This window comes from Arvicanthis niloticus, chromosome 15 (genome assembly GCF_011762505.2).
Source record: "Arvicanthis niloticus isolate mArvNil1 chromosome 15, mArvNil1.pat.X, whole genome shotgun sequence".
In the NCBI taxonomy this organism is placed as follows: Eukaryota; Metazoa; Chordata; class Mammalia; order Rodentia; family Muridae; genus Arvicanthis; species Arvicanthis niloticus.
In genome coordinates, this window is record NC_047672.1 from 40,024,622 (window position 1) to 40,040,580 (window position 15,959).

The 15,959-nt window shown below is 42.4% G+C and overlaps 1 protein-coding gene across 2 annotated transcripts in view; it reads left to right on the top strand.

Moving 5' to 3' along the window:
* Positions 1–1,968: 1,968 nt before the first annotated feature.
* Positions 1,969–15,959, top strand: part of Fam3c (FAM3 metabolism regulating signaling molecule C) — a 50,963-nt gene continuing 36,972 nt past the window's right edge. The window contains exons 1-3 of one of the 2 annotated variants that reach the window (XM_076913660.1): positions 2,006–2,200; positions 3,351–3,399; positions 15,642–15,695. In XM_076913660.1, coding sequence (XP_076769775.1) covers positions 15,683–15,695 — 13 coding nt within the window. In that variant the 5' untranslated portion in view covers positions 2,006–2,200; positions 3,351–3,399; positions 15,642–15,682. Of the gene's footprint in view, positions 2,201–3,350; positions 3,400–15,641; positions 15,696–15,959 lie in introns of both variants that reach the window. The other variant, XM_034519528.2, reaches the window with a different exon arrangement.

The window sequence follows — 15,959 nt, forward strand, 5'->3', positions numbered from 1 at the left end:
TAAGATTAGATGAATAAGCAGATGTAACAATCTCAGGCCTGTGCTGGCACACATCAAGTATACAAGCAACATTAGCTTTAGAACATAAGTGATCATTGCCTGTTATTATAACACAAGGTAATATCAGGTTGGTTAGTACCTCCCAGAGCTGTAAAGTTCCCTGCATTCTCCTTCACTGTGAACACAGGTCCTGAGCACTTTACCTGCCTACCTACCCTAGACAAATAAAGCCCAACTCTTACACAAAACAGGCTAAGTCACAATCATTCTAAAGAAGTGATTCATTGACTTAGAAAAAAATCACAACCCATACTGAGTAAGAAATATATATATATATATATATATATATATATATATATTCTACATTTTAACAGAAAACATATACACAGACACAGATTCTCACACACTGGGCAGCACATGTTTTAGGAATGGTTTGGCACTAGTCTACTCAATGAGTCAAAGCAAAGCAATGTTGGTTGTAAGTCATTCATTAATTTTATTGTTGACCAAAGAAAGGATTCTGAGCCTTATCTTACTGCATGTTGGAAAAGGGAAATCAAACAGACATTAGGAACAAGCATAGCAGTTGGTTTTATCAGGGGTGGTTTTATCAGAATGTGACAAATATAGTTTCCTTCCTAGTTTGTTAAATTACAGAGGAAAAGCTCATTCCCAAACAGGAACTTACTTTCCCACTCAAGTGATTTCATACATTCTTTTGGTGGGATACAGGAGCTAGAGGGGAGTTATACGTACATTAAGTGTTATAGTTTTTAATACTGTAAAAACCAAATGCCCCTCTCCCCTATGGGTTTGTATATTTGAATGCTTAGTTATCAGTTAGTGAAACTGTTTAAGAAGGATTAGGAGGTTTTGCCTTGTTGGAGGAGGGGTGTCACTAGAGGTGGGCTTTGAGGTTTCAACAGTCCACACCAGGCCCAGCAATGTCTAGTCTTTGTTTGTTGCCTGTGGATCATGACTTAAAGCTCTCAGCTACTGCTTCACTATCATGCCTGTCTGATTTCCACCTTGCCAATAATGGACTAATCCTCTGAAACTGTAAGAAAGCCCTCAATTAAATGTTTGTTTGTTTGTTTTCTCATAAGAGTTGCCTTGGTCATAGTACTTCTCCTTAGCAACCAAGTAACTAAGGCAAAGGCCTATACAAGTGTTTGGAATTTAGCTCAGCTGTTTTCTGTTTCCTTTTCTTTCCTGGGCCCTAAGCACCAGAATTCATAGTCCTTTAATTCATAGTTCTTTTTTAGGTTGTGTGTTTTATGTTTTGGGGGGAAAGTTGAAATTTGATAACATAATTGTTCTAATCAAACCGTATTACTTCATTACAATTTAATTTTTCCTACCATAAATTATCCCGATTTCCAAAGAAATAAGTTAACAGCTGCTAACTATTCACATACGGTTTTGAAACCAGAAATATCGTATTCTTAGATTGTGCGTAGTAAAATTTGTGTTAATTTTCCAGTTACCCATAAAATCTTGATAAACGATTAAGTTCTTAACAGATGAGAAAAGTATTCCTCATACTGCTAATAATTTGAAAGAAGAAATTGACATGCAGCATGCAAGCAATACTCTTCCCCGTGGATAGATTATTCAGAGTTGCAGAATTCGTTATGACTCCCCTGCTTAGAGGATTTTTATGATCAGTTACCTAGTTTGCAGGAGTCAAGTGAAGAGTCTCTATGGTCCTAGACTGAATCAATTCTAGAATGGGACTGGTCATTTCAAATTACCGCCTGAAAGGCTGGGATTCTGTGTGCGTGTGACTGAAGGGGGGAGGCGCTGACACATTTTCCCTCCTCCTCGGGTGCCATTCAACTCCTAGCTGGGGACCGGGCAGCTCCCACGTGGCAAGTCCAGATTGAGTCGCAGACCCGACCGGGGGATCGTGGTGGCTGTGGCCCTTCCTCCCAGCATCTCAGCGTCGGTTCGGTCCTCCACCGCCAGGGGGCGTGCGCGGCTCCACGGCTGCCCGGCCCATTGGCCCCGGCGGGAAGCGTGGGAGGAGGCCTGGGATCAGCGGGCTTCCTCCTCGGCGCGGGCAGGCGCTAGGCAAAGCCGGAGGAAGCCGAGGCGCGACCGGCGCGATCGGCGCGCTCGGGAGGCGGCGGCGGCGGTGGCGGTGGCGGCACCTCCCGTCGGCCTCCGTCAGAACTGAAGGCGGCGCGACCGCAGACGGGTGAGGCTCGGGCAGGCGGCGGGGCTGGGCGCGGCTGGGCGCGTGGAGGCTGGAGCAGAGCACCAAGCCCGCTGCCTCGGAGCCCGATGCGGGTCTGGGTTGCTGCGGGGCCCGGCCGTGCGGAGCATCGCGGGCCGCTCAGCAGCGTCTGCATCCGGCGTTGGGTCGCGGCCGCCACCGGGCTCGGGCTGCGCCTGGAAGCCGGGTGTTTGCCCCTTGTGGTCGGAAGCCTGCAGGTTGAGTGTTCTCAGAGAACTGGATGGGATGGACGGGCGTATGGATTCGAACTCTGTGCTGGACCGCCTTGACGCACTCGTAAAGTTTGCGTCTCTGCCCAGCTGGAGCTGCTTTCTCCAGCTTTGCCAGCGAACACATAGGTGTTCGATGCCTCTAATGAGCGCTGTTCATTTTATTTTTATTTCTGCTGTTATTCACAGCTGTAGTATGCATGATGGTCAGCGTTCTTATACTTAATAATGAGTGACAGAGAACGATTTGAGACCGACCCATCTAGCTGTGGCTGGCGGGAAGTCATCAGATTCAATTTATACAATTAATTCCTAGAATATAGAACTACTATCTGATAGAACTTTTGCCTTGTTTTTTTTTTTTAATAGGCAGAAATACATGTATACGAAGTCTCTAATTTGCATCTTTACCATCTTAGAGTAACCCAGTATTTCCTATCGCATATTTAGTTTTTACAACTCCTCACACAGGTCAGATTTTACAGATTAGAATACAAGTTTCTTGAGATAGTAAGTAAAGTTGGATGGTCATGGAGAATCCCCACGGCCTGAGCGTTCCTGAAAGGACCACTGATAGACTTAAATTTTCCAAGTCTTTGGAAACATTATTTTTCATACAGTGCCTTAGGGAGCACAGAGAAATCTCCATTAATGAAGAAGTAAAGTTAATAACGTCCCTGATGTCACTAACCAGGAAAGTGGCAGGAAAGGTAAGTTGGCATCCCTTGCCCTGCTGTCCCTCACCCCATTTCTGGAGGTTGCTCATCCGGTGACTTCTCCAGCAGTTTACTAGGTTTTTAGTTTTATGCAAGTGGTTAGTTAGGTTTGTTTCATAGATTCTTAAAACATATACTCTACTTATTAAAACAACCAGCTGTTGACTTCTGTTGACTTCGTTACAGCTAGACGCATTGAACTCGAATTGTCCATCTGTCGTCAGTCACTCGTTACGTAGGTATAAGAGCATCACGCTTACTACAACAGGGAAAAAAAATAGAAAAAAAAATTATTCTTGACCGGGCAGTGGTGGCACACGCCTTTAATCCCATCAGTTGGGAGGCAGAGGCAGGCTGATTTCTAAGTTCGAGGCCAACTTGGTCTACAGAGTGAGTTCCAGGACAGCCAGGGCTACACAGAGAAACCCTGTCTCGAAAACCCGAAAAAAAAATTTTTTTTTTCTTCTTTGTAGGAAGAAGTAATAATTTAAAGGGCAAGATGCAGTTCCTCTTGTCAGTGACATTCTGTGTCCTTATGGCTGTGGCAATGGAAAGGCACAGAATGATGGGATTATGTAGACCGGAGAGTCAGGCACAGACTCTCAATGGCACATTCTGTTTTGGTCCCTCCCCTGGTAAGGCTGTTGAGCATCTTGTGTGATATAGTTCAGTGGCTGGCTGAGCATCCTCAGACGTGAGTCCTGGTGATTTTCCTCACAGCTTCAGGCTTGCTAAGGCAGTTCCTTGGGATCAGCTGTGTAAACTAATGGCACCATGCATTACTTGCAATTAGTGGGCTTGGAATGAGTTTTGAAGGGCATTGGTTAGGATCAAAATAGGAGCTTGTAAAATTGTTTTAGCTGACAAAATTATATGTACGTGGCTTCTTTCTATTCTGTGCCCATGGCTGCTGACCCAGCTTTCTGTTTGGGCAGATAGAACCACCCCGTTCAAGCACTTTTTCTCAGGAGTGCTTTGGCTGCTGAATTCTATGAACCTTGGTGTACTTCAGTTTCACATTTGACCTAGGTGTGAATGGAGGGCAGGGGAATCCTGAAATATGAGATTAAGAAACTGTAAATCTGTATCAAGTGTAATGTGAAGTAGTTACAGGAAATGAAGATCCCACCACGCTGGGTGGAAATTTATGCCCTCTCATTCTTCCTTGTTTTCTTTCTTTAAAAATAAATAAATAAATAAATAAATAAAACAAAATTCTAACAGACCGTAAGCTGAAATGTGGATGCCCTATTTTGTTCCTCCTATAGGTAAAACTTATTTTTCTATTTTTTGTTATTTTTGTCAAAAGAAATTAATTTTTATCTTTCTTTTCATATGTAGGGGCTGGGTCCAAGGTGCAGGCTATGGTGCACGTGTGGAGTTCAGGGACCACTAGTACGCCTGGCAGTGGTGGCGCACGCCTTTAATCCCAGCACTTGGGAGGCAGAGGCAGGTGGATTTCTGAGTTCGAGGCCAGCCTGGTCTACAGAGTGAGTTCCAGGACAGCCAGGACTACACAGAGAAACCCTGTCTCAAAAAACAAAACAAACAAACAAACAAAACAAAAATGAACAGGGACCACTGGTAGGAGTTGGTTTTCTTTCTGAGCCTTGAAGTCAGGTTGTCAGACTTGTCAGCACACTTACCTTCTGAACCCTTTCATTTTGCCTGATAATATTTGTCTGTCTGCCCGTCTTTCTCCTAATAGGATAGATAGGATTAAGGTATTTAAACAGCTGTGGAATTCTAAAGGAGCAAGCAAAACTAAATGTTATTTTGTAGGTCTCTGCACTAGGTTCCAGAAATCTAATGATCATTTCAGTTTGTCAGGTGGCTATTGGCTTTTTAACAAAATGCTGCTCTGTGGAAGAGAAGATCTGTAAGAAAACATGGGGACAGTGTGAGCTAGAGTCTGTTCTAAGCATTGCAAACAGGAGTTCTTTTCTTTTTTTTTTCCTCACCCCAGTCTCCAGATTTCCCACCTGCCCCTCCCTCTTCCACCTGGCAGACCCAGCCTTGGGACTGCCAGCCCCATTTCCATTCAGAAAATAATGAAAATTCCTGTCCTAGGAATTGGACTTTGGGATGTGATTTTGTGTTAGATCTGCCTTGGCTTTCATTTTGATTTTTTTTTTTTTTCTCTTTTTAACTTTTCCTGTGTGGGTCGGTGTGCTGTAATCCTGAAGCTCTCAACTCTAAGCCTTAGAGAATCACCCAAAAGGAGCTTGTTAAACACGTAGGGTTTTAATGCCTACTCTGAGGCGTCTGAGCCTGCAGGTCAGCAGTAGCAGACACATTTGCTTGTTAAAAGACACACTAGTGATTCTGACCTCCCTGGTGTGGGTAACACTTTATTGAGGCCTTCAAAGAACTTGATAGGATGTATTTTACTAAAAACAAGCAAACAAACAACCCCCCCCCCCCCCAAAAAAAAAACCCAACCAACCAATCAACAACAACAAAAAAAAAAACCCCAAAGGTGTTTAGAAGCCTCTGTATTTAAACTGTTAATGGGAATAGCAGTGCATTTCTTTTTTTTTTTTTTTTGGTTTTTTGAGACAGGGTTTCTCTGTATAGCCTTGGCTGTCCTGGAACTCACTCTGTAGACCAGGCTGGCCTCGAACTCAGAAATCCACCTGCCTCTGCCTCCCAAGTTCTGGGATTAAAGGCGCAGTGCATTCCTTAAAATTAACAATATACCTTTTTAGGTGTCTTAAGGTTTTAGGGCTTCTCTTATAATGTAATGTTATTGTGAGTTATTGTGAGGGTTGGAATGAAATATAAAAACCAGTTATATCAAAGGCTGGGAGATCACTCAGTCTGCTGGCCAGAGGATCTCTGGGGCTCTCTGCTTGGTCAGTTTAGCTTAATGAGGAATCTCCAGTTTCAATGAGAGACCACCTAGGGAGTAACCGAAGAGGACACCTGACAATGATGTCTGGTTTCATTCACACACATACACACACCTGCACAACATATGCACACACCCACACAGACATGCACACACACAAACACCACAGAGAGAGAGAGAGAATAATTACATTAACATTTCTTCAGATGTTCAACCACGTAAACTATAAGAGTTTATGAAAGGTGGACTTATCTGACATCTGTTTATAATGAAGATTGATTGTACTGGTGGCCGAGCTTTAAAGTTTGCCTCAGAGATCTCTTCAGGTGTCACGCAGTCTAGTCCGGCTACTAATTTCCGTTTATTTATGCATTAGTGGCTTAATAGAAAGTCTTGTAGTTCACTGAAATATTTACTTCAGGCAGGGTTTAAGTAGGTGTGGCAGTTCCATTTGACCTCTAGCTTTTTATCAGTTCTTTTTAGTTAGTTAGTAGCCTTCATTTCCTCCTGTTTATTGGCAATATGCCTGCCTACACACACCACATACCCTCCTGGGTGGAATGGTTTTGAGATGTGATCGTAATAAGGTTAACAGCAATCTGTCAAAAGAGACCTGAACTCTGGCTGTGAGTTCAAAAAAAGGAAAAGCTCAGATGGCTTTCGGGACCCTGATGGAGTGTCTGTAGATTAGAACCCATCTTTCTGTGCCAGAGAGAAGCAGTGGAGAATAGCCCAGCCTGTGAATGAGCAACCTTCATAGAGGGGAAAACTTGCTTAGCTGTATTAGGTTGAAGGACAAACACAAGGCTGTTTTCTTTTGAATCCCTTAAGTGTTTTGTTGGAAAACATTGTCAAGTGCGTGCAGATCAACTGGCATATTTCAGTAATCAGTAATCGGCTAGCTCAGGTGCCTGGAGAGGAAAGAAAGAACTCTAGGTGTCTCTGTGGATTCTCCACTCTCCAGAGTTCTGCTAGGAAGCTGACAACACTTGAGCCGTCTGTTGCAGCACTGCTCTCACTCAGAATGTCTGTCAGGCTTCAGCACCTGTTGTTGCATTAAAGTCTCTGGGGCAAACTTGGCCTTGGCTGGATACCTTCCCCAACCTGTGTTGAAGTAGTGACCGTGGGTTTTAGAGCTGTGTTTGCCAGTGTAGGAGAAGGGAGCTTTATTCAGGCCTCGGGAGATCAGATAACAGGTTTCTGAATTCTTCCTGGTTGCCAGCAAGGAAGAGTGATTTCAAAGTAAGGTAGAAGGACAGTTAATGAATGGCAGGCTTCGGAGGACACTGAAGTCTCACCAGTCTTGTTTCGCCCCCATCTCCTACATTTCTTGGGTAACAGTCTGGGGGAAGTTAAGGAACACCCTGGACTTAAGTGTTTCCACGTACATTTAGATGTTAATCCTCTTTTAAATCAGTTTGCATTTTGTACTGCTGAAGACAAAAGAAGAAAAGTCATAAGATGTTGATTCAGATAACTGATAAATTCAGAGATGGGGCATGGTGGCACATGCTAGTAATCCCAGCATTCTGAAGGTGGGAAACTGAGGTGTTGTCAGGAGCTAGCAGTTGGAGTTCTGACCCAGACAAACAAACCAAAGCAGCCAGGAGTGGGTCATCTGTATCCACCCTTCCCAAGACTTTTCAGTAGAACAGTATTCTGATGGAGTTGTTCATTCTACTGACTCATTATTTCAAGTTATTCAAGAATAAATTTGTATTCTCCTGTTTGGAGTACCACTTTGTGGGAGTGAAATTTGTTGTTGTGCTTAATTTTTTTTTTCTTCCTCCAATCAAAATGTAAGATTAACTTGTTTCTTTAAAAAACGTTTTTAATTGTTAGGTTATCATTAATTTTTTTCCTTTTAATAACTTTCATATTCCTTTTGTAGGGTTTTGGGTTTTGGAAGTGAAAGGTCTAAGACTCCCCAGAAGGGGACCCCACTCAAGTCTCAGGATAACACACACCCCCAAAGATACACAAAGAGACCGACTTGATGCATGTACATGAGGTGGTTTAATCAGAGCTCTGGGCCAGTCCATATCTCCATATCTCACATAGAGGATAGAGGGACTGACCCCTCGTCTCAGGGGTCTAGGGCTTATATATGGGCGGGGTGGGAAAAAGGGGAAACTTTTGCACGGGTGCACACAATTGGTTGTTTTACTTTTTTGAACATCAGCAGACTATACCGGTCCATGGGGCAGGGTGTAGTTCCTCTCTTGGCCAGTCAGTTTCTGGGATGTTTTAACAGGCCTTTGTCTTGTAACTCCACCTCCTCTGTAACTAATTAACTGGGCCCAAACCTGCTGGGTTTAACTATTTAGGTTAGGGAAAAGGAATGGAATCACAGGGCCCTATTATTTTTTATTAGTTTGGGCCTATTTCAAAATTCTCTTTCAGAAGAGTCTCATGTAGCCCTGTCTGTCCTTGAACTCTCTACCTGGACAAGGATGCCTGTAGACTGTATGTCTCTTCCTTTTTACCTTTGAAGTGCTAGGATTTAGAGGTATGTGCATTAATTTTTAAACTCTCTCCCTTTCTCTCTGTCTGTCTCTCTCTTACCCATTCGCTTGCTCCCTCTCACTTTGTGTAGATTAGATTTTTAAAAAAAAATCTGTATTTTTACTATTCTGTACCAAAGTGTTCTGCTAATATTAAATCCTTTTTTGAGTTAGTATTTCTAGTAAGCATTTAGTGTTAAAGTCTTTAAAATCGCTCTATGTTAAAACCTATCTCTTAAATTCTGTTACTAATAATATTTAAAACTGAGGCACCCAATCGATCTTGTTTTTATGGGTGCCGCAACTAGGCAAGGCCTGAGGCCAGGAGTTGTGTGTTCTTGCTGTTTTGGCCTCCTAATCCTTCTCAAATAGTGCCACTCCTGATGACTAAACATTCAGATACGGGAGCCTGTGAGGGCTATTCTTATTCAAACCACCATTCCATCTCTCCCTCCTAAATGCTGGGATTGCAGGCATGCATCATGGCATCTCATTTTTATGGTGCTTGGAGATCAAAGCCACGGTTTTGTGCGTGGTGGGCGGGCACCCTGACTGTGCTTATGAGTCCCAGTCCTCACATTGGATTTTTAACTGTTGATGCTCCTTTCCAATGGATACAGCCTTCTTACCCACTTTTTGTTTGTTTGTTTCCAAAATTTGTCTGGCTTGTAGAGGACAAGCCAGGACATCTGCCTCTCCTTGGGTTCCGTCCTCATGCATGGATACCGAGTGCTTTATCAATTGGTCAGTCTCAGCCTAGGAAATGTGTTTAAGAGCTAGGTTATACAAGTTGGCCAAGCATCAGATACACAGTTACCCCGCTCTTTTTAAAAGCCTGTCTCAACGAAGGCATATCAGCATGCACATAAGAAGAGTGCTGTTACATTGTTTCTATGACCATAATCTTACAGAACTTAGTAACCATTTCTGTCAGTGTCTTTCTGTCTTCAGCTATGGGTTTGGAAACTGTCTAGACTCACTCCCGCCTTTGCTGTGAGCAAGCAGCTCCAGCCATAGGAAGGTAAACGTGTTTCCATTTGAATTAGATTCCTTCTGCTTCTCATGGAGTATAGGCTTCCTTCCATGGAGGGTGCACGCTGGCGAAATGACTGATCAAGCACATAGCTGGTGTGTTTGGTCAACACTCTTTCCTTAGAAGCCATCTGTATTTTTCAGTCTTCTATTTTATTTTGTTTTCTAATTAAACAAATAGCTCCTTGAGGCTCAGCTAATCATATACATAAGCCTGTATAGTTTTTAAGGCAGACTCATATTTCCAGAGTAAGTTGAGAAATAAAATTTGAATTTGTGAAACATGAAGATGGTATGAAACCCAGAGTTTGTTGTCCATATAAATAAAACTTTATTGGAACACAGTTGAGCTAGACCTGTTGGTACACTTGGGAGACACTTGGCAGGTGGAGCTAGTCTGATCTCTTGAATTGCAGGCTAGCCTGGTCTACTTAGTGAGTTTTAGGGCAGCCAGGGCTACATCACGGGACCCTATCTCAACAAGAAGAAAAACAATAAAATCCAAAAGTTGCCATGTAGTTACACCCTCCAACTTTGTTCCATCCAGATGTGGGTGTACAGCTGGAGTAAAAATTGTGGGACTTGATGCTAGAGCACCTTTTATACAGAAAATTTCTGGGCTTTTGCCTGGCAATACTCACATGTATCGAGCTGTATGGAACTGCAACTTTTGTTTTATTTTGAGACATGATCTCCCTATTTAGTTTTAGCTGTTCTAGCCGATCTGGAACTCACTATGTAGACCAGGCTGGCCTTGAACTCACAGAGATCTACCTTCCCAGTGCTGGGCCTAAAGGTATGCACCACTGTACCTGTTGTTTGAATCTTGTTTTTAGCAGTGCACTTTTGTTTGTAGATTTAGCAGAGTAGCTTACCCTAGTGACTCTTTTAAATGTAACTTCTGTCGCTCTCAGTACCAAACCCATTTTCCTCTTGGATAGTAAATGCTCAGAGGAAGAAAATGTATTTTACCTTCTAATCTTGACAATGCCTTGATCAGTTCAAGTTCACCTGAAAAAAATAAATAGCGTAGAGGTGATAGGTATGTACATTTGCCTGTGTGTTTGTGTGTGTGTGTGTCTACGGATAGATAGATAAAGGTTCTATGTAATAAGCGGTATTCATTTCTGTGGCTATGTGATTTATTATATATATTGCAATTTACTGGAAAAAGAAATGGGCTCACATAGCTCCAGAGGCTGAGAGATCCAGGCTTTGCAGTTGGCAAAGCTGCCATCCAGCAGACCTGATAGTACAGTGTGCCTGTGCAGCGTAGCATTTTTCCAGCCTAAAGACAGGCAGAGAGCAGAGTTTCCCTATCAGAAAAGCCAGTGTTTCCTCCTCTACTCTGACACCACGATAAATACAAAAGATGTGTCCTCATAGGGTGATGGGAATTCTCCCTACCAGAACACAAAGGACTTTTGCAGCAGATTCCAGGTGGGTGTCCTCTGATCTATTTGGAGACAGCAGTCAGTGGGAGAGGGCTAGACTATCTCTCTCTGTTTAGATGCCAATTACAAGTTCAGGCTGCTCTTTTACATATGAGTCTGCTGGACTTGGACCAGCTATGAACTGGGGGCCCCACAACCACTTCCTGAGGCTCAAGTAACTTGAGTGGTTTCTACTTAACATTCCCCAAATTCATGCTATTAGAAATGACACTGGTGAGCAGATGCAGAGGTTGTGGTATGGGAAGGGGAACAAAGTTTCCCTGTCCTCTCTAGATGTACCACTCCCCAGGAACCCTAGCGTTCTAACCTGTGGGAGCCTTCTGGGCTCTGTCCTGTGTGGGATTTTGTGAGACTTCATTCCATAGGCATGACTGAAGCATGGGCCGCTGTGTTGAAATGTGGTTGGGCAGAAAGGAAATGAACTAATGCTAGCAAACTGAATGGGGAACCCCAGCAATTCATCTTGGCTCTTCAGCAGGCGTCAGGACTAAAGAGAGTCCTGTGACCTGTCAGACATTTGTGGCTAGCATCGACACAGAAAGGTAGGTTAGGTTTCTGCCTCTTGCAAGGGGAAAGAGAAATTGGAGTCTATAATAACAGATAATTAGATAATTCTTAAATCCTGCCTTGTGGGAAGGAGTTTAGGGCCAGGAGCTATAGTATGGAAACATTTATGTCTGAGGAGATACATTTGGCACATCAGGTCTGGATTGGAGCCCCACTGGAGGAAGGTACTTCACCTCCCTCAGTCTAGATTCAGATGCTAATCATCCAGGAGGGTCCTTTCTTGAATTTACTGAATGGTGTTGACTTGAGGCCCTATCTGGGTGGAATTCGCCTTCACAGACTGGGCTTACGGATATTGCTTTGTAGTTTGACCTGTTTTTATGTAGTTTCTAGAAAACTCCAGCTCTGGAAAGATAGCTGGTGGCTGGGTTGGGGGTGGGGTGGGGTGGGGTGGGGTGTTAAGAGCACTTGGTTTTTACAGAGGAACTGGGTTCAAACCCACAGTCTTTTGTCATTCCAGTTCCAGGGTATCTGATGCCCTCTTCTGAACTAGGTGGGCCTCTGCATGCACAAATGATCAGACATACCTGTAGAGCATCCATACACATAAAATAAAAATTAAATTAACAAAAGAAAAGCCCCAGCCTACTTGAATATTGGAACCGTCTGAATTTAATTGGTTTGGTTAAGATTGTTATTTGGCCAGCACTGAATTAAAGTTGGAATAAGATGAATGGTGCTCTCTATTTTGTGAAATATAATCCATAATATTTTCTTTTGTCTGGATTAAATTTTTTAGCACTATGCTATAATATATATTTGTATGCATATTTTCTTTCATCATATTTGTCTTGAGTAGGATTTCTAACACTCAAACTTAAGTCAGTTTGACAAATCTCCAGAGTGGCTAGTTTGCAGCAGAGATTAGCAATTCCCAGAGCAATTTGCCAGAGCCAAATTGATTGACGTGGTATTTTGTCAACGAGGTCTTGAGGACATCGGTGTGCAGTGGGGAGAAATGGAACAGGCTTCCTGCTTTTAGGAACCTCCTTGTCCTCTGTAAGGCCAGCACAGTACTTAGGACTACTAGACTAGCTGGGTGGTGGGAGGACTGGCTGGCCAGACAGTTGTTTTTATGGTAATTGTTTTTCTGGCTTGTTTCTTTGATACAGAACAGTGTTATAATGAAGGAATGAGGATTGTGGTTGGACCTGTGACCTGTGCTTTTGTTAGTGTTGGTTCTTATCTTAATGAATTCTAGACAGGTCCTTCTTATATAGCAGCTCAATACTGAGTTAGAAAATTGTATTAAATTGAACCAATCTAGGTAGTTGGGCTCAAAGAACTGTTTAAATTAAAACATCCAGAAAACTGGGCTTGGTTCCCAGAGCTCCTACCTTAAGACTCTCTTCTTTACTCTCAGGCCCTGAGTATACACATACTTTGGGTCAGTGTTCTTCACGTAGGGGGCAGTGTGGCCTTCCTGCTTGTATTTTCAGGTGACATAAGCATCTCTCATTTAGCATTCTTATTTAAAGACAATGTGTTTCTCTGCATAGCCTTGGCTATCCTGGAATTTTGTAGAAACTCAGAGATCTGCCTGTCTCCACCTCCCAAGTGCTGGAGAATATTTGCATTTTGATCTGTGCTAAGACTATTCTCTTTATTACTAATATTCTGATTTTGGAAACTAGTTCAAATTTTTGTATCCCACCTTTCACTAAGGACAGAGAACATTTATATTCTTTGACTTGCTGCCTGAAGACTAGCCTTCTGAATCTTTAGCTGAGGCTTTTTTATTCCTTTACTGTTGGGTTTATTGTTGTCTCTGGGCCTATCTCTTCTTGATTGCCTGACGTCTTCCTGTGCTGTTTCTTCCATCACCTCAGATTGTTGTGTCTTCGAATGCTCTTTAAACAGTCAGGCATGGTTTGGAATTAGCGCATCATAAACACTCGTCTTACTTTGCCCTTAAAATCTATTTCAGTACTCCTGTTCTTCAGATTTACACTTTTGCATCATTAAAGATGCAAGAAAGTTAATTAAGGAAATTAATTAAAGATGTGTTAATGATCGAGGCATTTTGATGAGGTTTTTAATAGAGAAAATTTTCTAAATGTTAATTCCCTAAGATATTTTAATAGAAAAAAAATTGTATTCACAAACGTAGTTGCTTACAGAGCTGCCTGTTAGGAGTTTAGAAGCAGAATTGCTGGGAAGGCCAAGCAGGAGGCTGGCGACTGACTAATTATGCAGGTGTGATCTCCCCCGGCAATGGAAGCTGAAATAGCACCTCAGGTGTCTGGTACCCAGCTGCTTATCACATCTTAAAAGATTTTCCCAGGCCACACTCAGGAGGGAAATTATTTGGCATACGAGAGGGGCAGGAAGGCCATGTGTGTGTTGTGAACGAAGAGTTCTATTTTACTGGAAGCCAAAAGAGGATTTAGAACTCGGTGGAGTTTTCTTTTGAGGAGCTGAGTCGCTCCCCCACCCGTCCCCTCCTCCCCATTATGTGAAGTTTCGTGAATACTTCAGAATCCCTTCTTTTCTTTTAGAATTCTGGTTGGTGCCTAAGGACTTTAACTAGATAGTATTGACTTTGGCTATTGTATAGATGTTGTTCACATAGATAACAAAGGAAAAAAATACCAATAGTGAACAGCTCAGTTGAAGTGTTGATGTATTTTGCTTCAGGTTAGCTTTTGAAGAAAAATGGGAGCCAGCTGAAGACGTGGGGGGTTGGGACCATGTAAGCTTTCTACCAGACTGCTTTTTTTCAATGAATAGGAAAACTGGATTTTCTTTTCAGTGCCCTTTAGGGAAAGGTCATTTTTGGGGGGGAAGAGGGACTATCTGTGAATTATTAAATCAGTATGTGTGTGTATGTGTGTGTGCTAGTGTGTGTACATGCTTGTGTTTGGGAACCTGTGTGCCACAGTGTGTAAGCAAGAGGTCAGAGACATAATGTATTTCTGATTAATAGGATCTGTTACACAAAACCATTTGAATTCTGTTCCTTTACAAAATGTTGATTGAAGTTGTCTGGTTGAATGTGGGTGTGGTTTTGGCATACAAATCTTACTTATCAGTTCCATTTTAAGTTTCATGTATTTCGAATTTGGTAGGAAGGAAAAGCACACACATGTCTTTTCTTTACTTTTTTTTTTTAAGCATATGTTGCCAGTTGGTAAAATAATATCAAAGAATAGTTTCTATTCAGAGTTTGCTGTGAATGCTTACACCAGTGATATCCAAATTATGTTATAAAAAATGACATACATAATTTGTTAGTCTCACCAGCGAGATTAAGACCCCTACCACAATTTTGAGCTAACTTTGAAGCAAATTTAATTAAATATTGGCCAGGAGGATGGACTCTGGCTAGGTCCATGCTTGGTTTCTAGAGATTTGCCCACATTTTGCAGAGGCTTAAAAAGGCAAAACTCGAAGTTCACCACATTTGCTCTTAGGTCCAATCAGGTGCAAGCATGCATCCTGACCTATTTCCTGCCTATGCACCTCCTACCCACCTCCAATCAAGCTGATCAGTGCAAACAAACTTGTTTAAAGGCACACAAACTTGTGGTTTGTTATTTCCCAAGAGCCATAGCCCCCGGCATTCTAGGTATTATCTGTCTTTGGGCCAGTGGGGCTTACAGGTTAACTTTGGCTCTTATATGTCCTGTACTGGCATGAACTGGTCTATCTAAACTCCATTTCTGCAAATGGTTTCTGTTACTTGGTAAAGAGCTATTGACCTGATGTACCAGTGTTTGAATGTAAATGTTTCAAGTTCCTCATGGATATGTGATCTCTGAGGGTCCTAGTCACCCTCTGTAGGCTCAGGTATGATGATGGCTCCTGGCCTTGCTTATTATCCAGGGGAGCAAAGGACACAGCCAGCAGGAGACTCAGGCAAGTTCTTTTGCCTTCTTTTAATGGCCCAGGGGAAGGAGTGGCCAGTGATGATGTTTTTTTTTCATTAAACACTATTATTCATAGAGTACTTACAAATGGCATGGTATTTACTTAACTGGTTTCACATATCTATCCTAAATTAACCTCAATCTAAGGGAGAAATATTCATTGTATAATTCATGGTGTTTGCCTTTCCTTTTGATTTTAGGACCTTCTTTCTGAGAAGTGCTAGAGAGTAAGAAGGCAAAAATGCGGGTAGCAGGTAAGATATTTATTTAATCCAGTGAAAATAATTATTTATTTTTTTTATAATTTATTTTATAACCTGTTTGTTCAATAACGGCTAAAGGAGAGGATGCTTGATTCATTAATTTTTTTTTCAGCTTTTATCTTTCTCCACCCCCCCCCCCCCAACTTCCTTCTCTGGGGGCTGGGGGAGTTTCTTGGTTCCTAGTTCAAACTGGTTTTAAGCTATCTTCCGGCCTCAGGTGCCATCATACCTGTAATGTTTTGGAAAGCTAAGTAC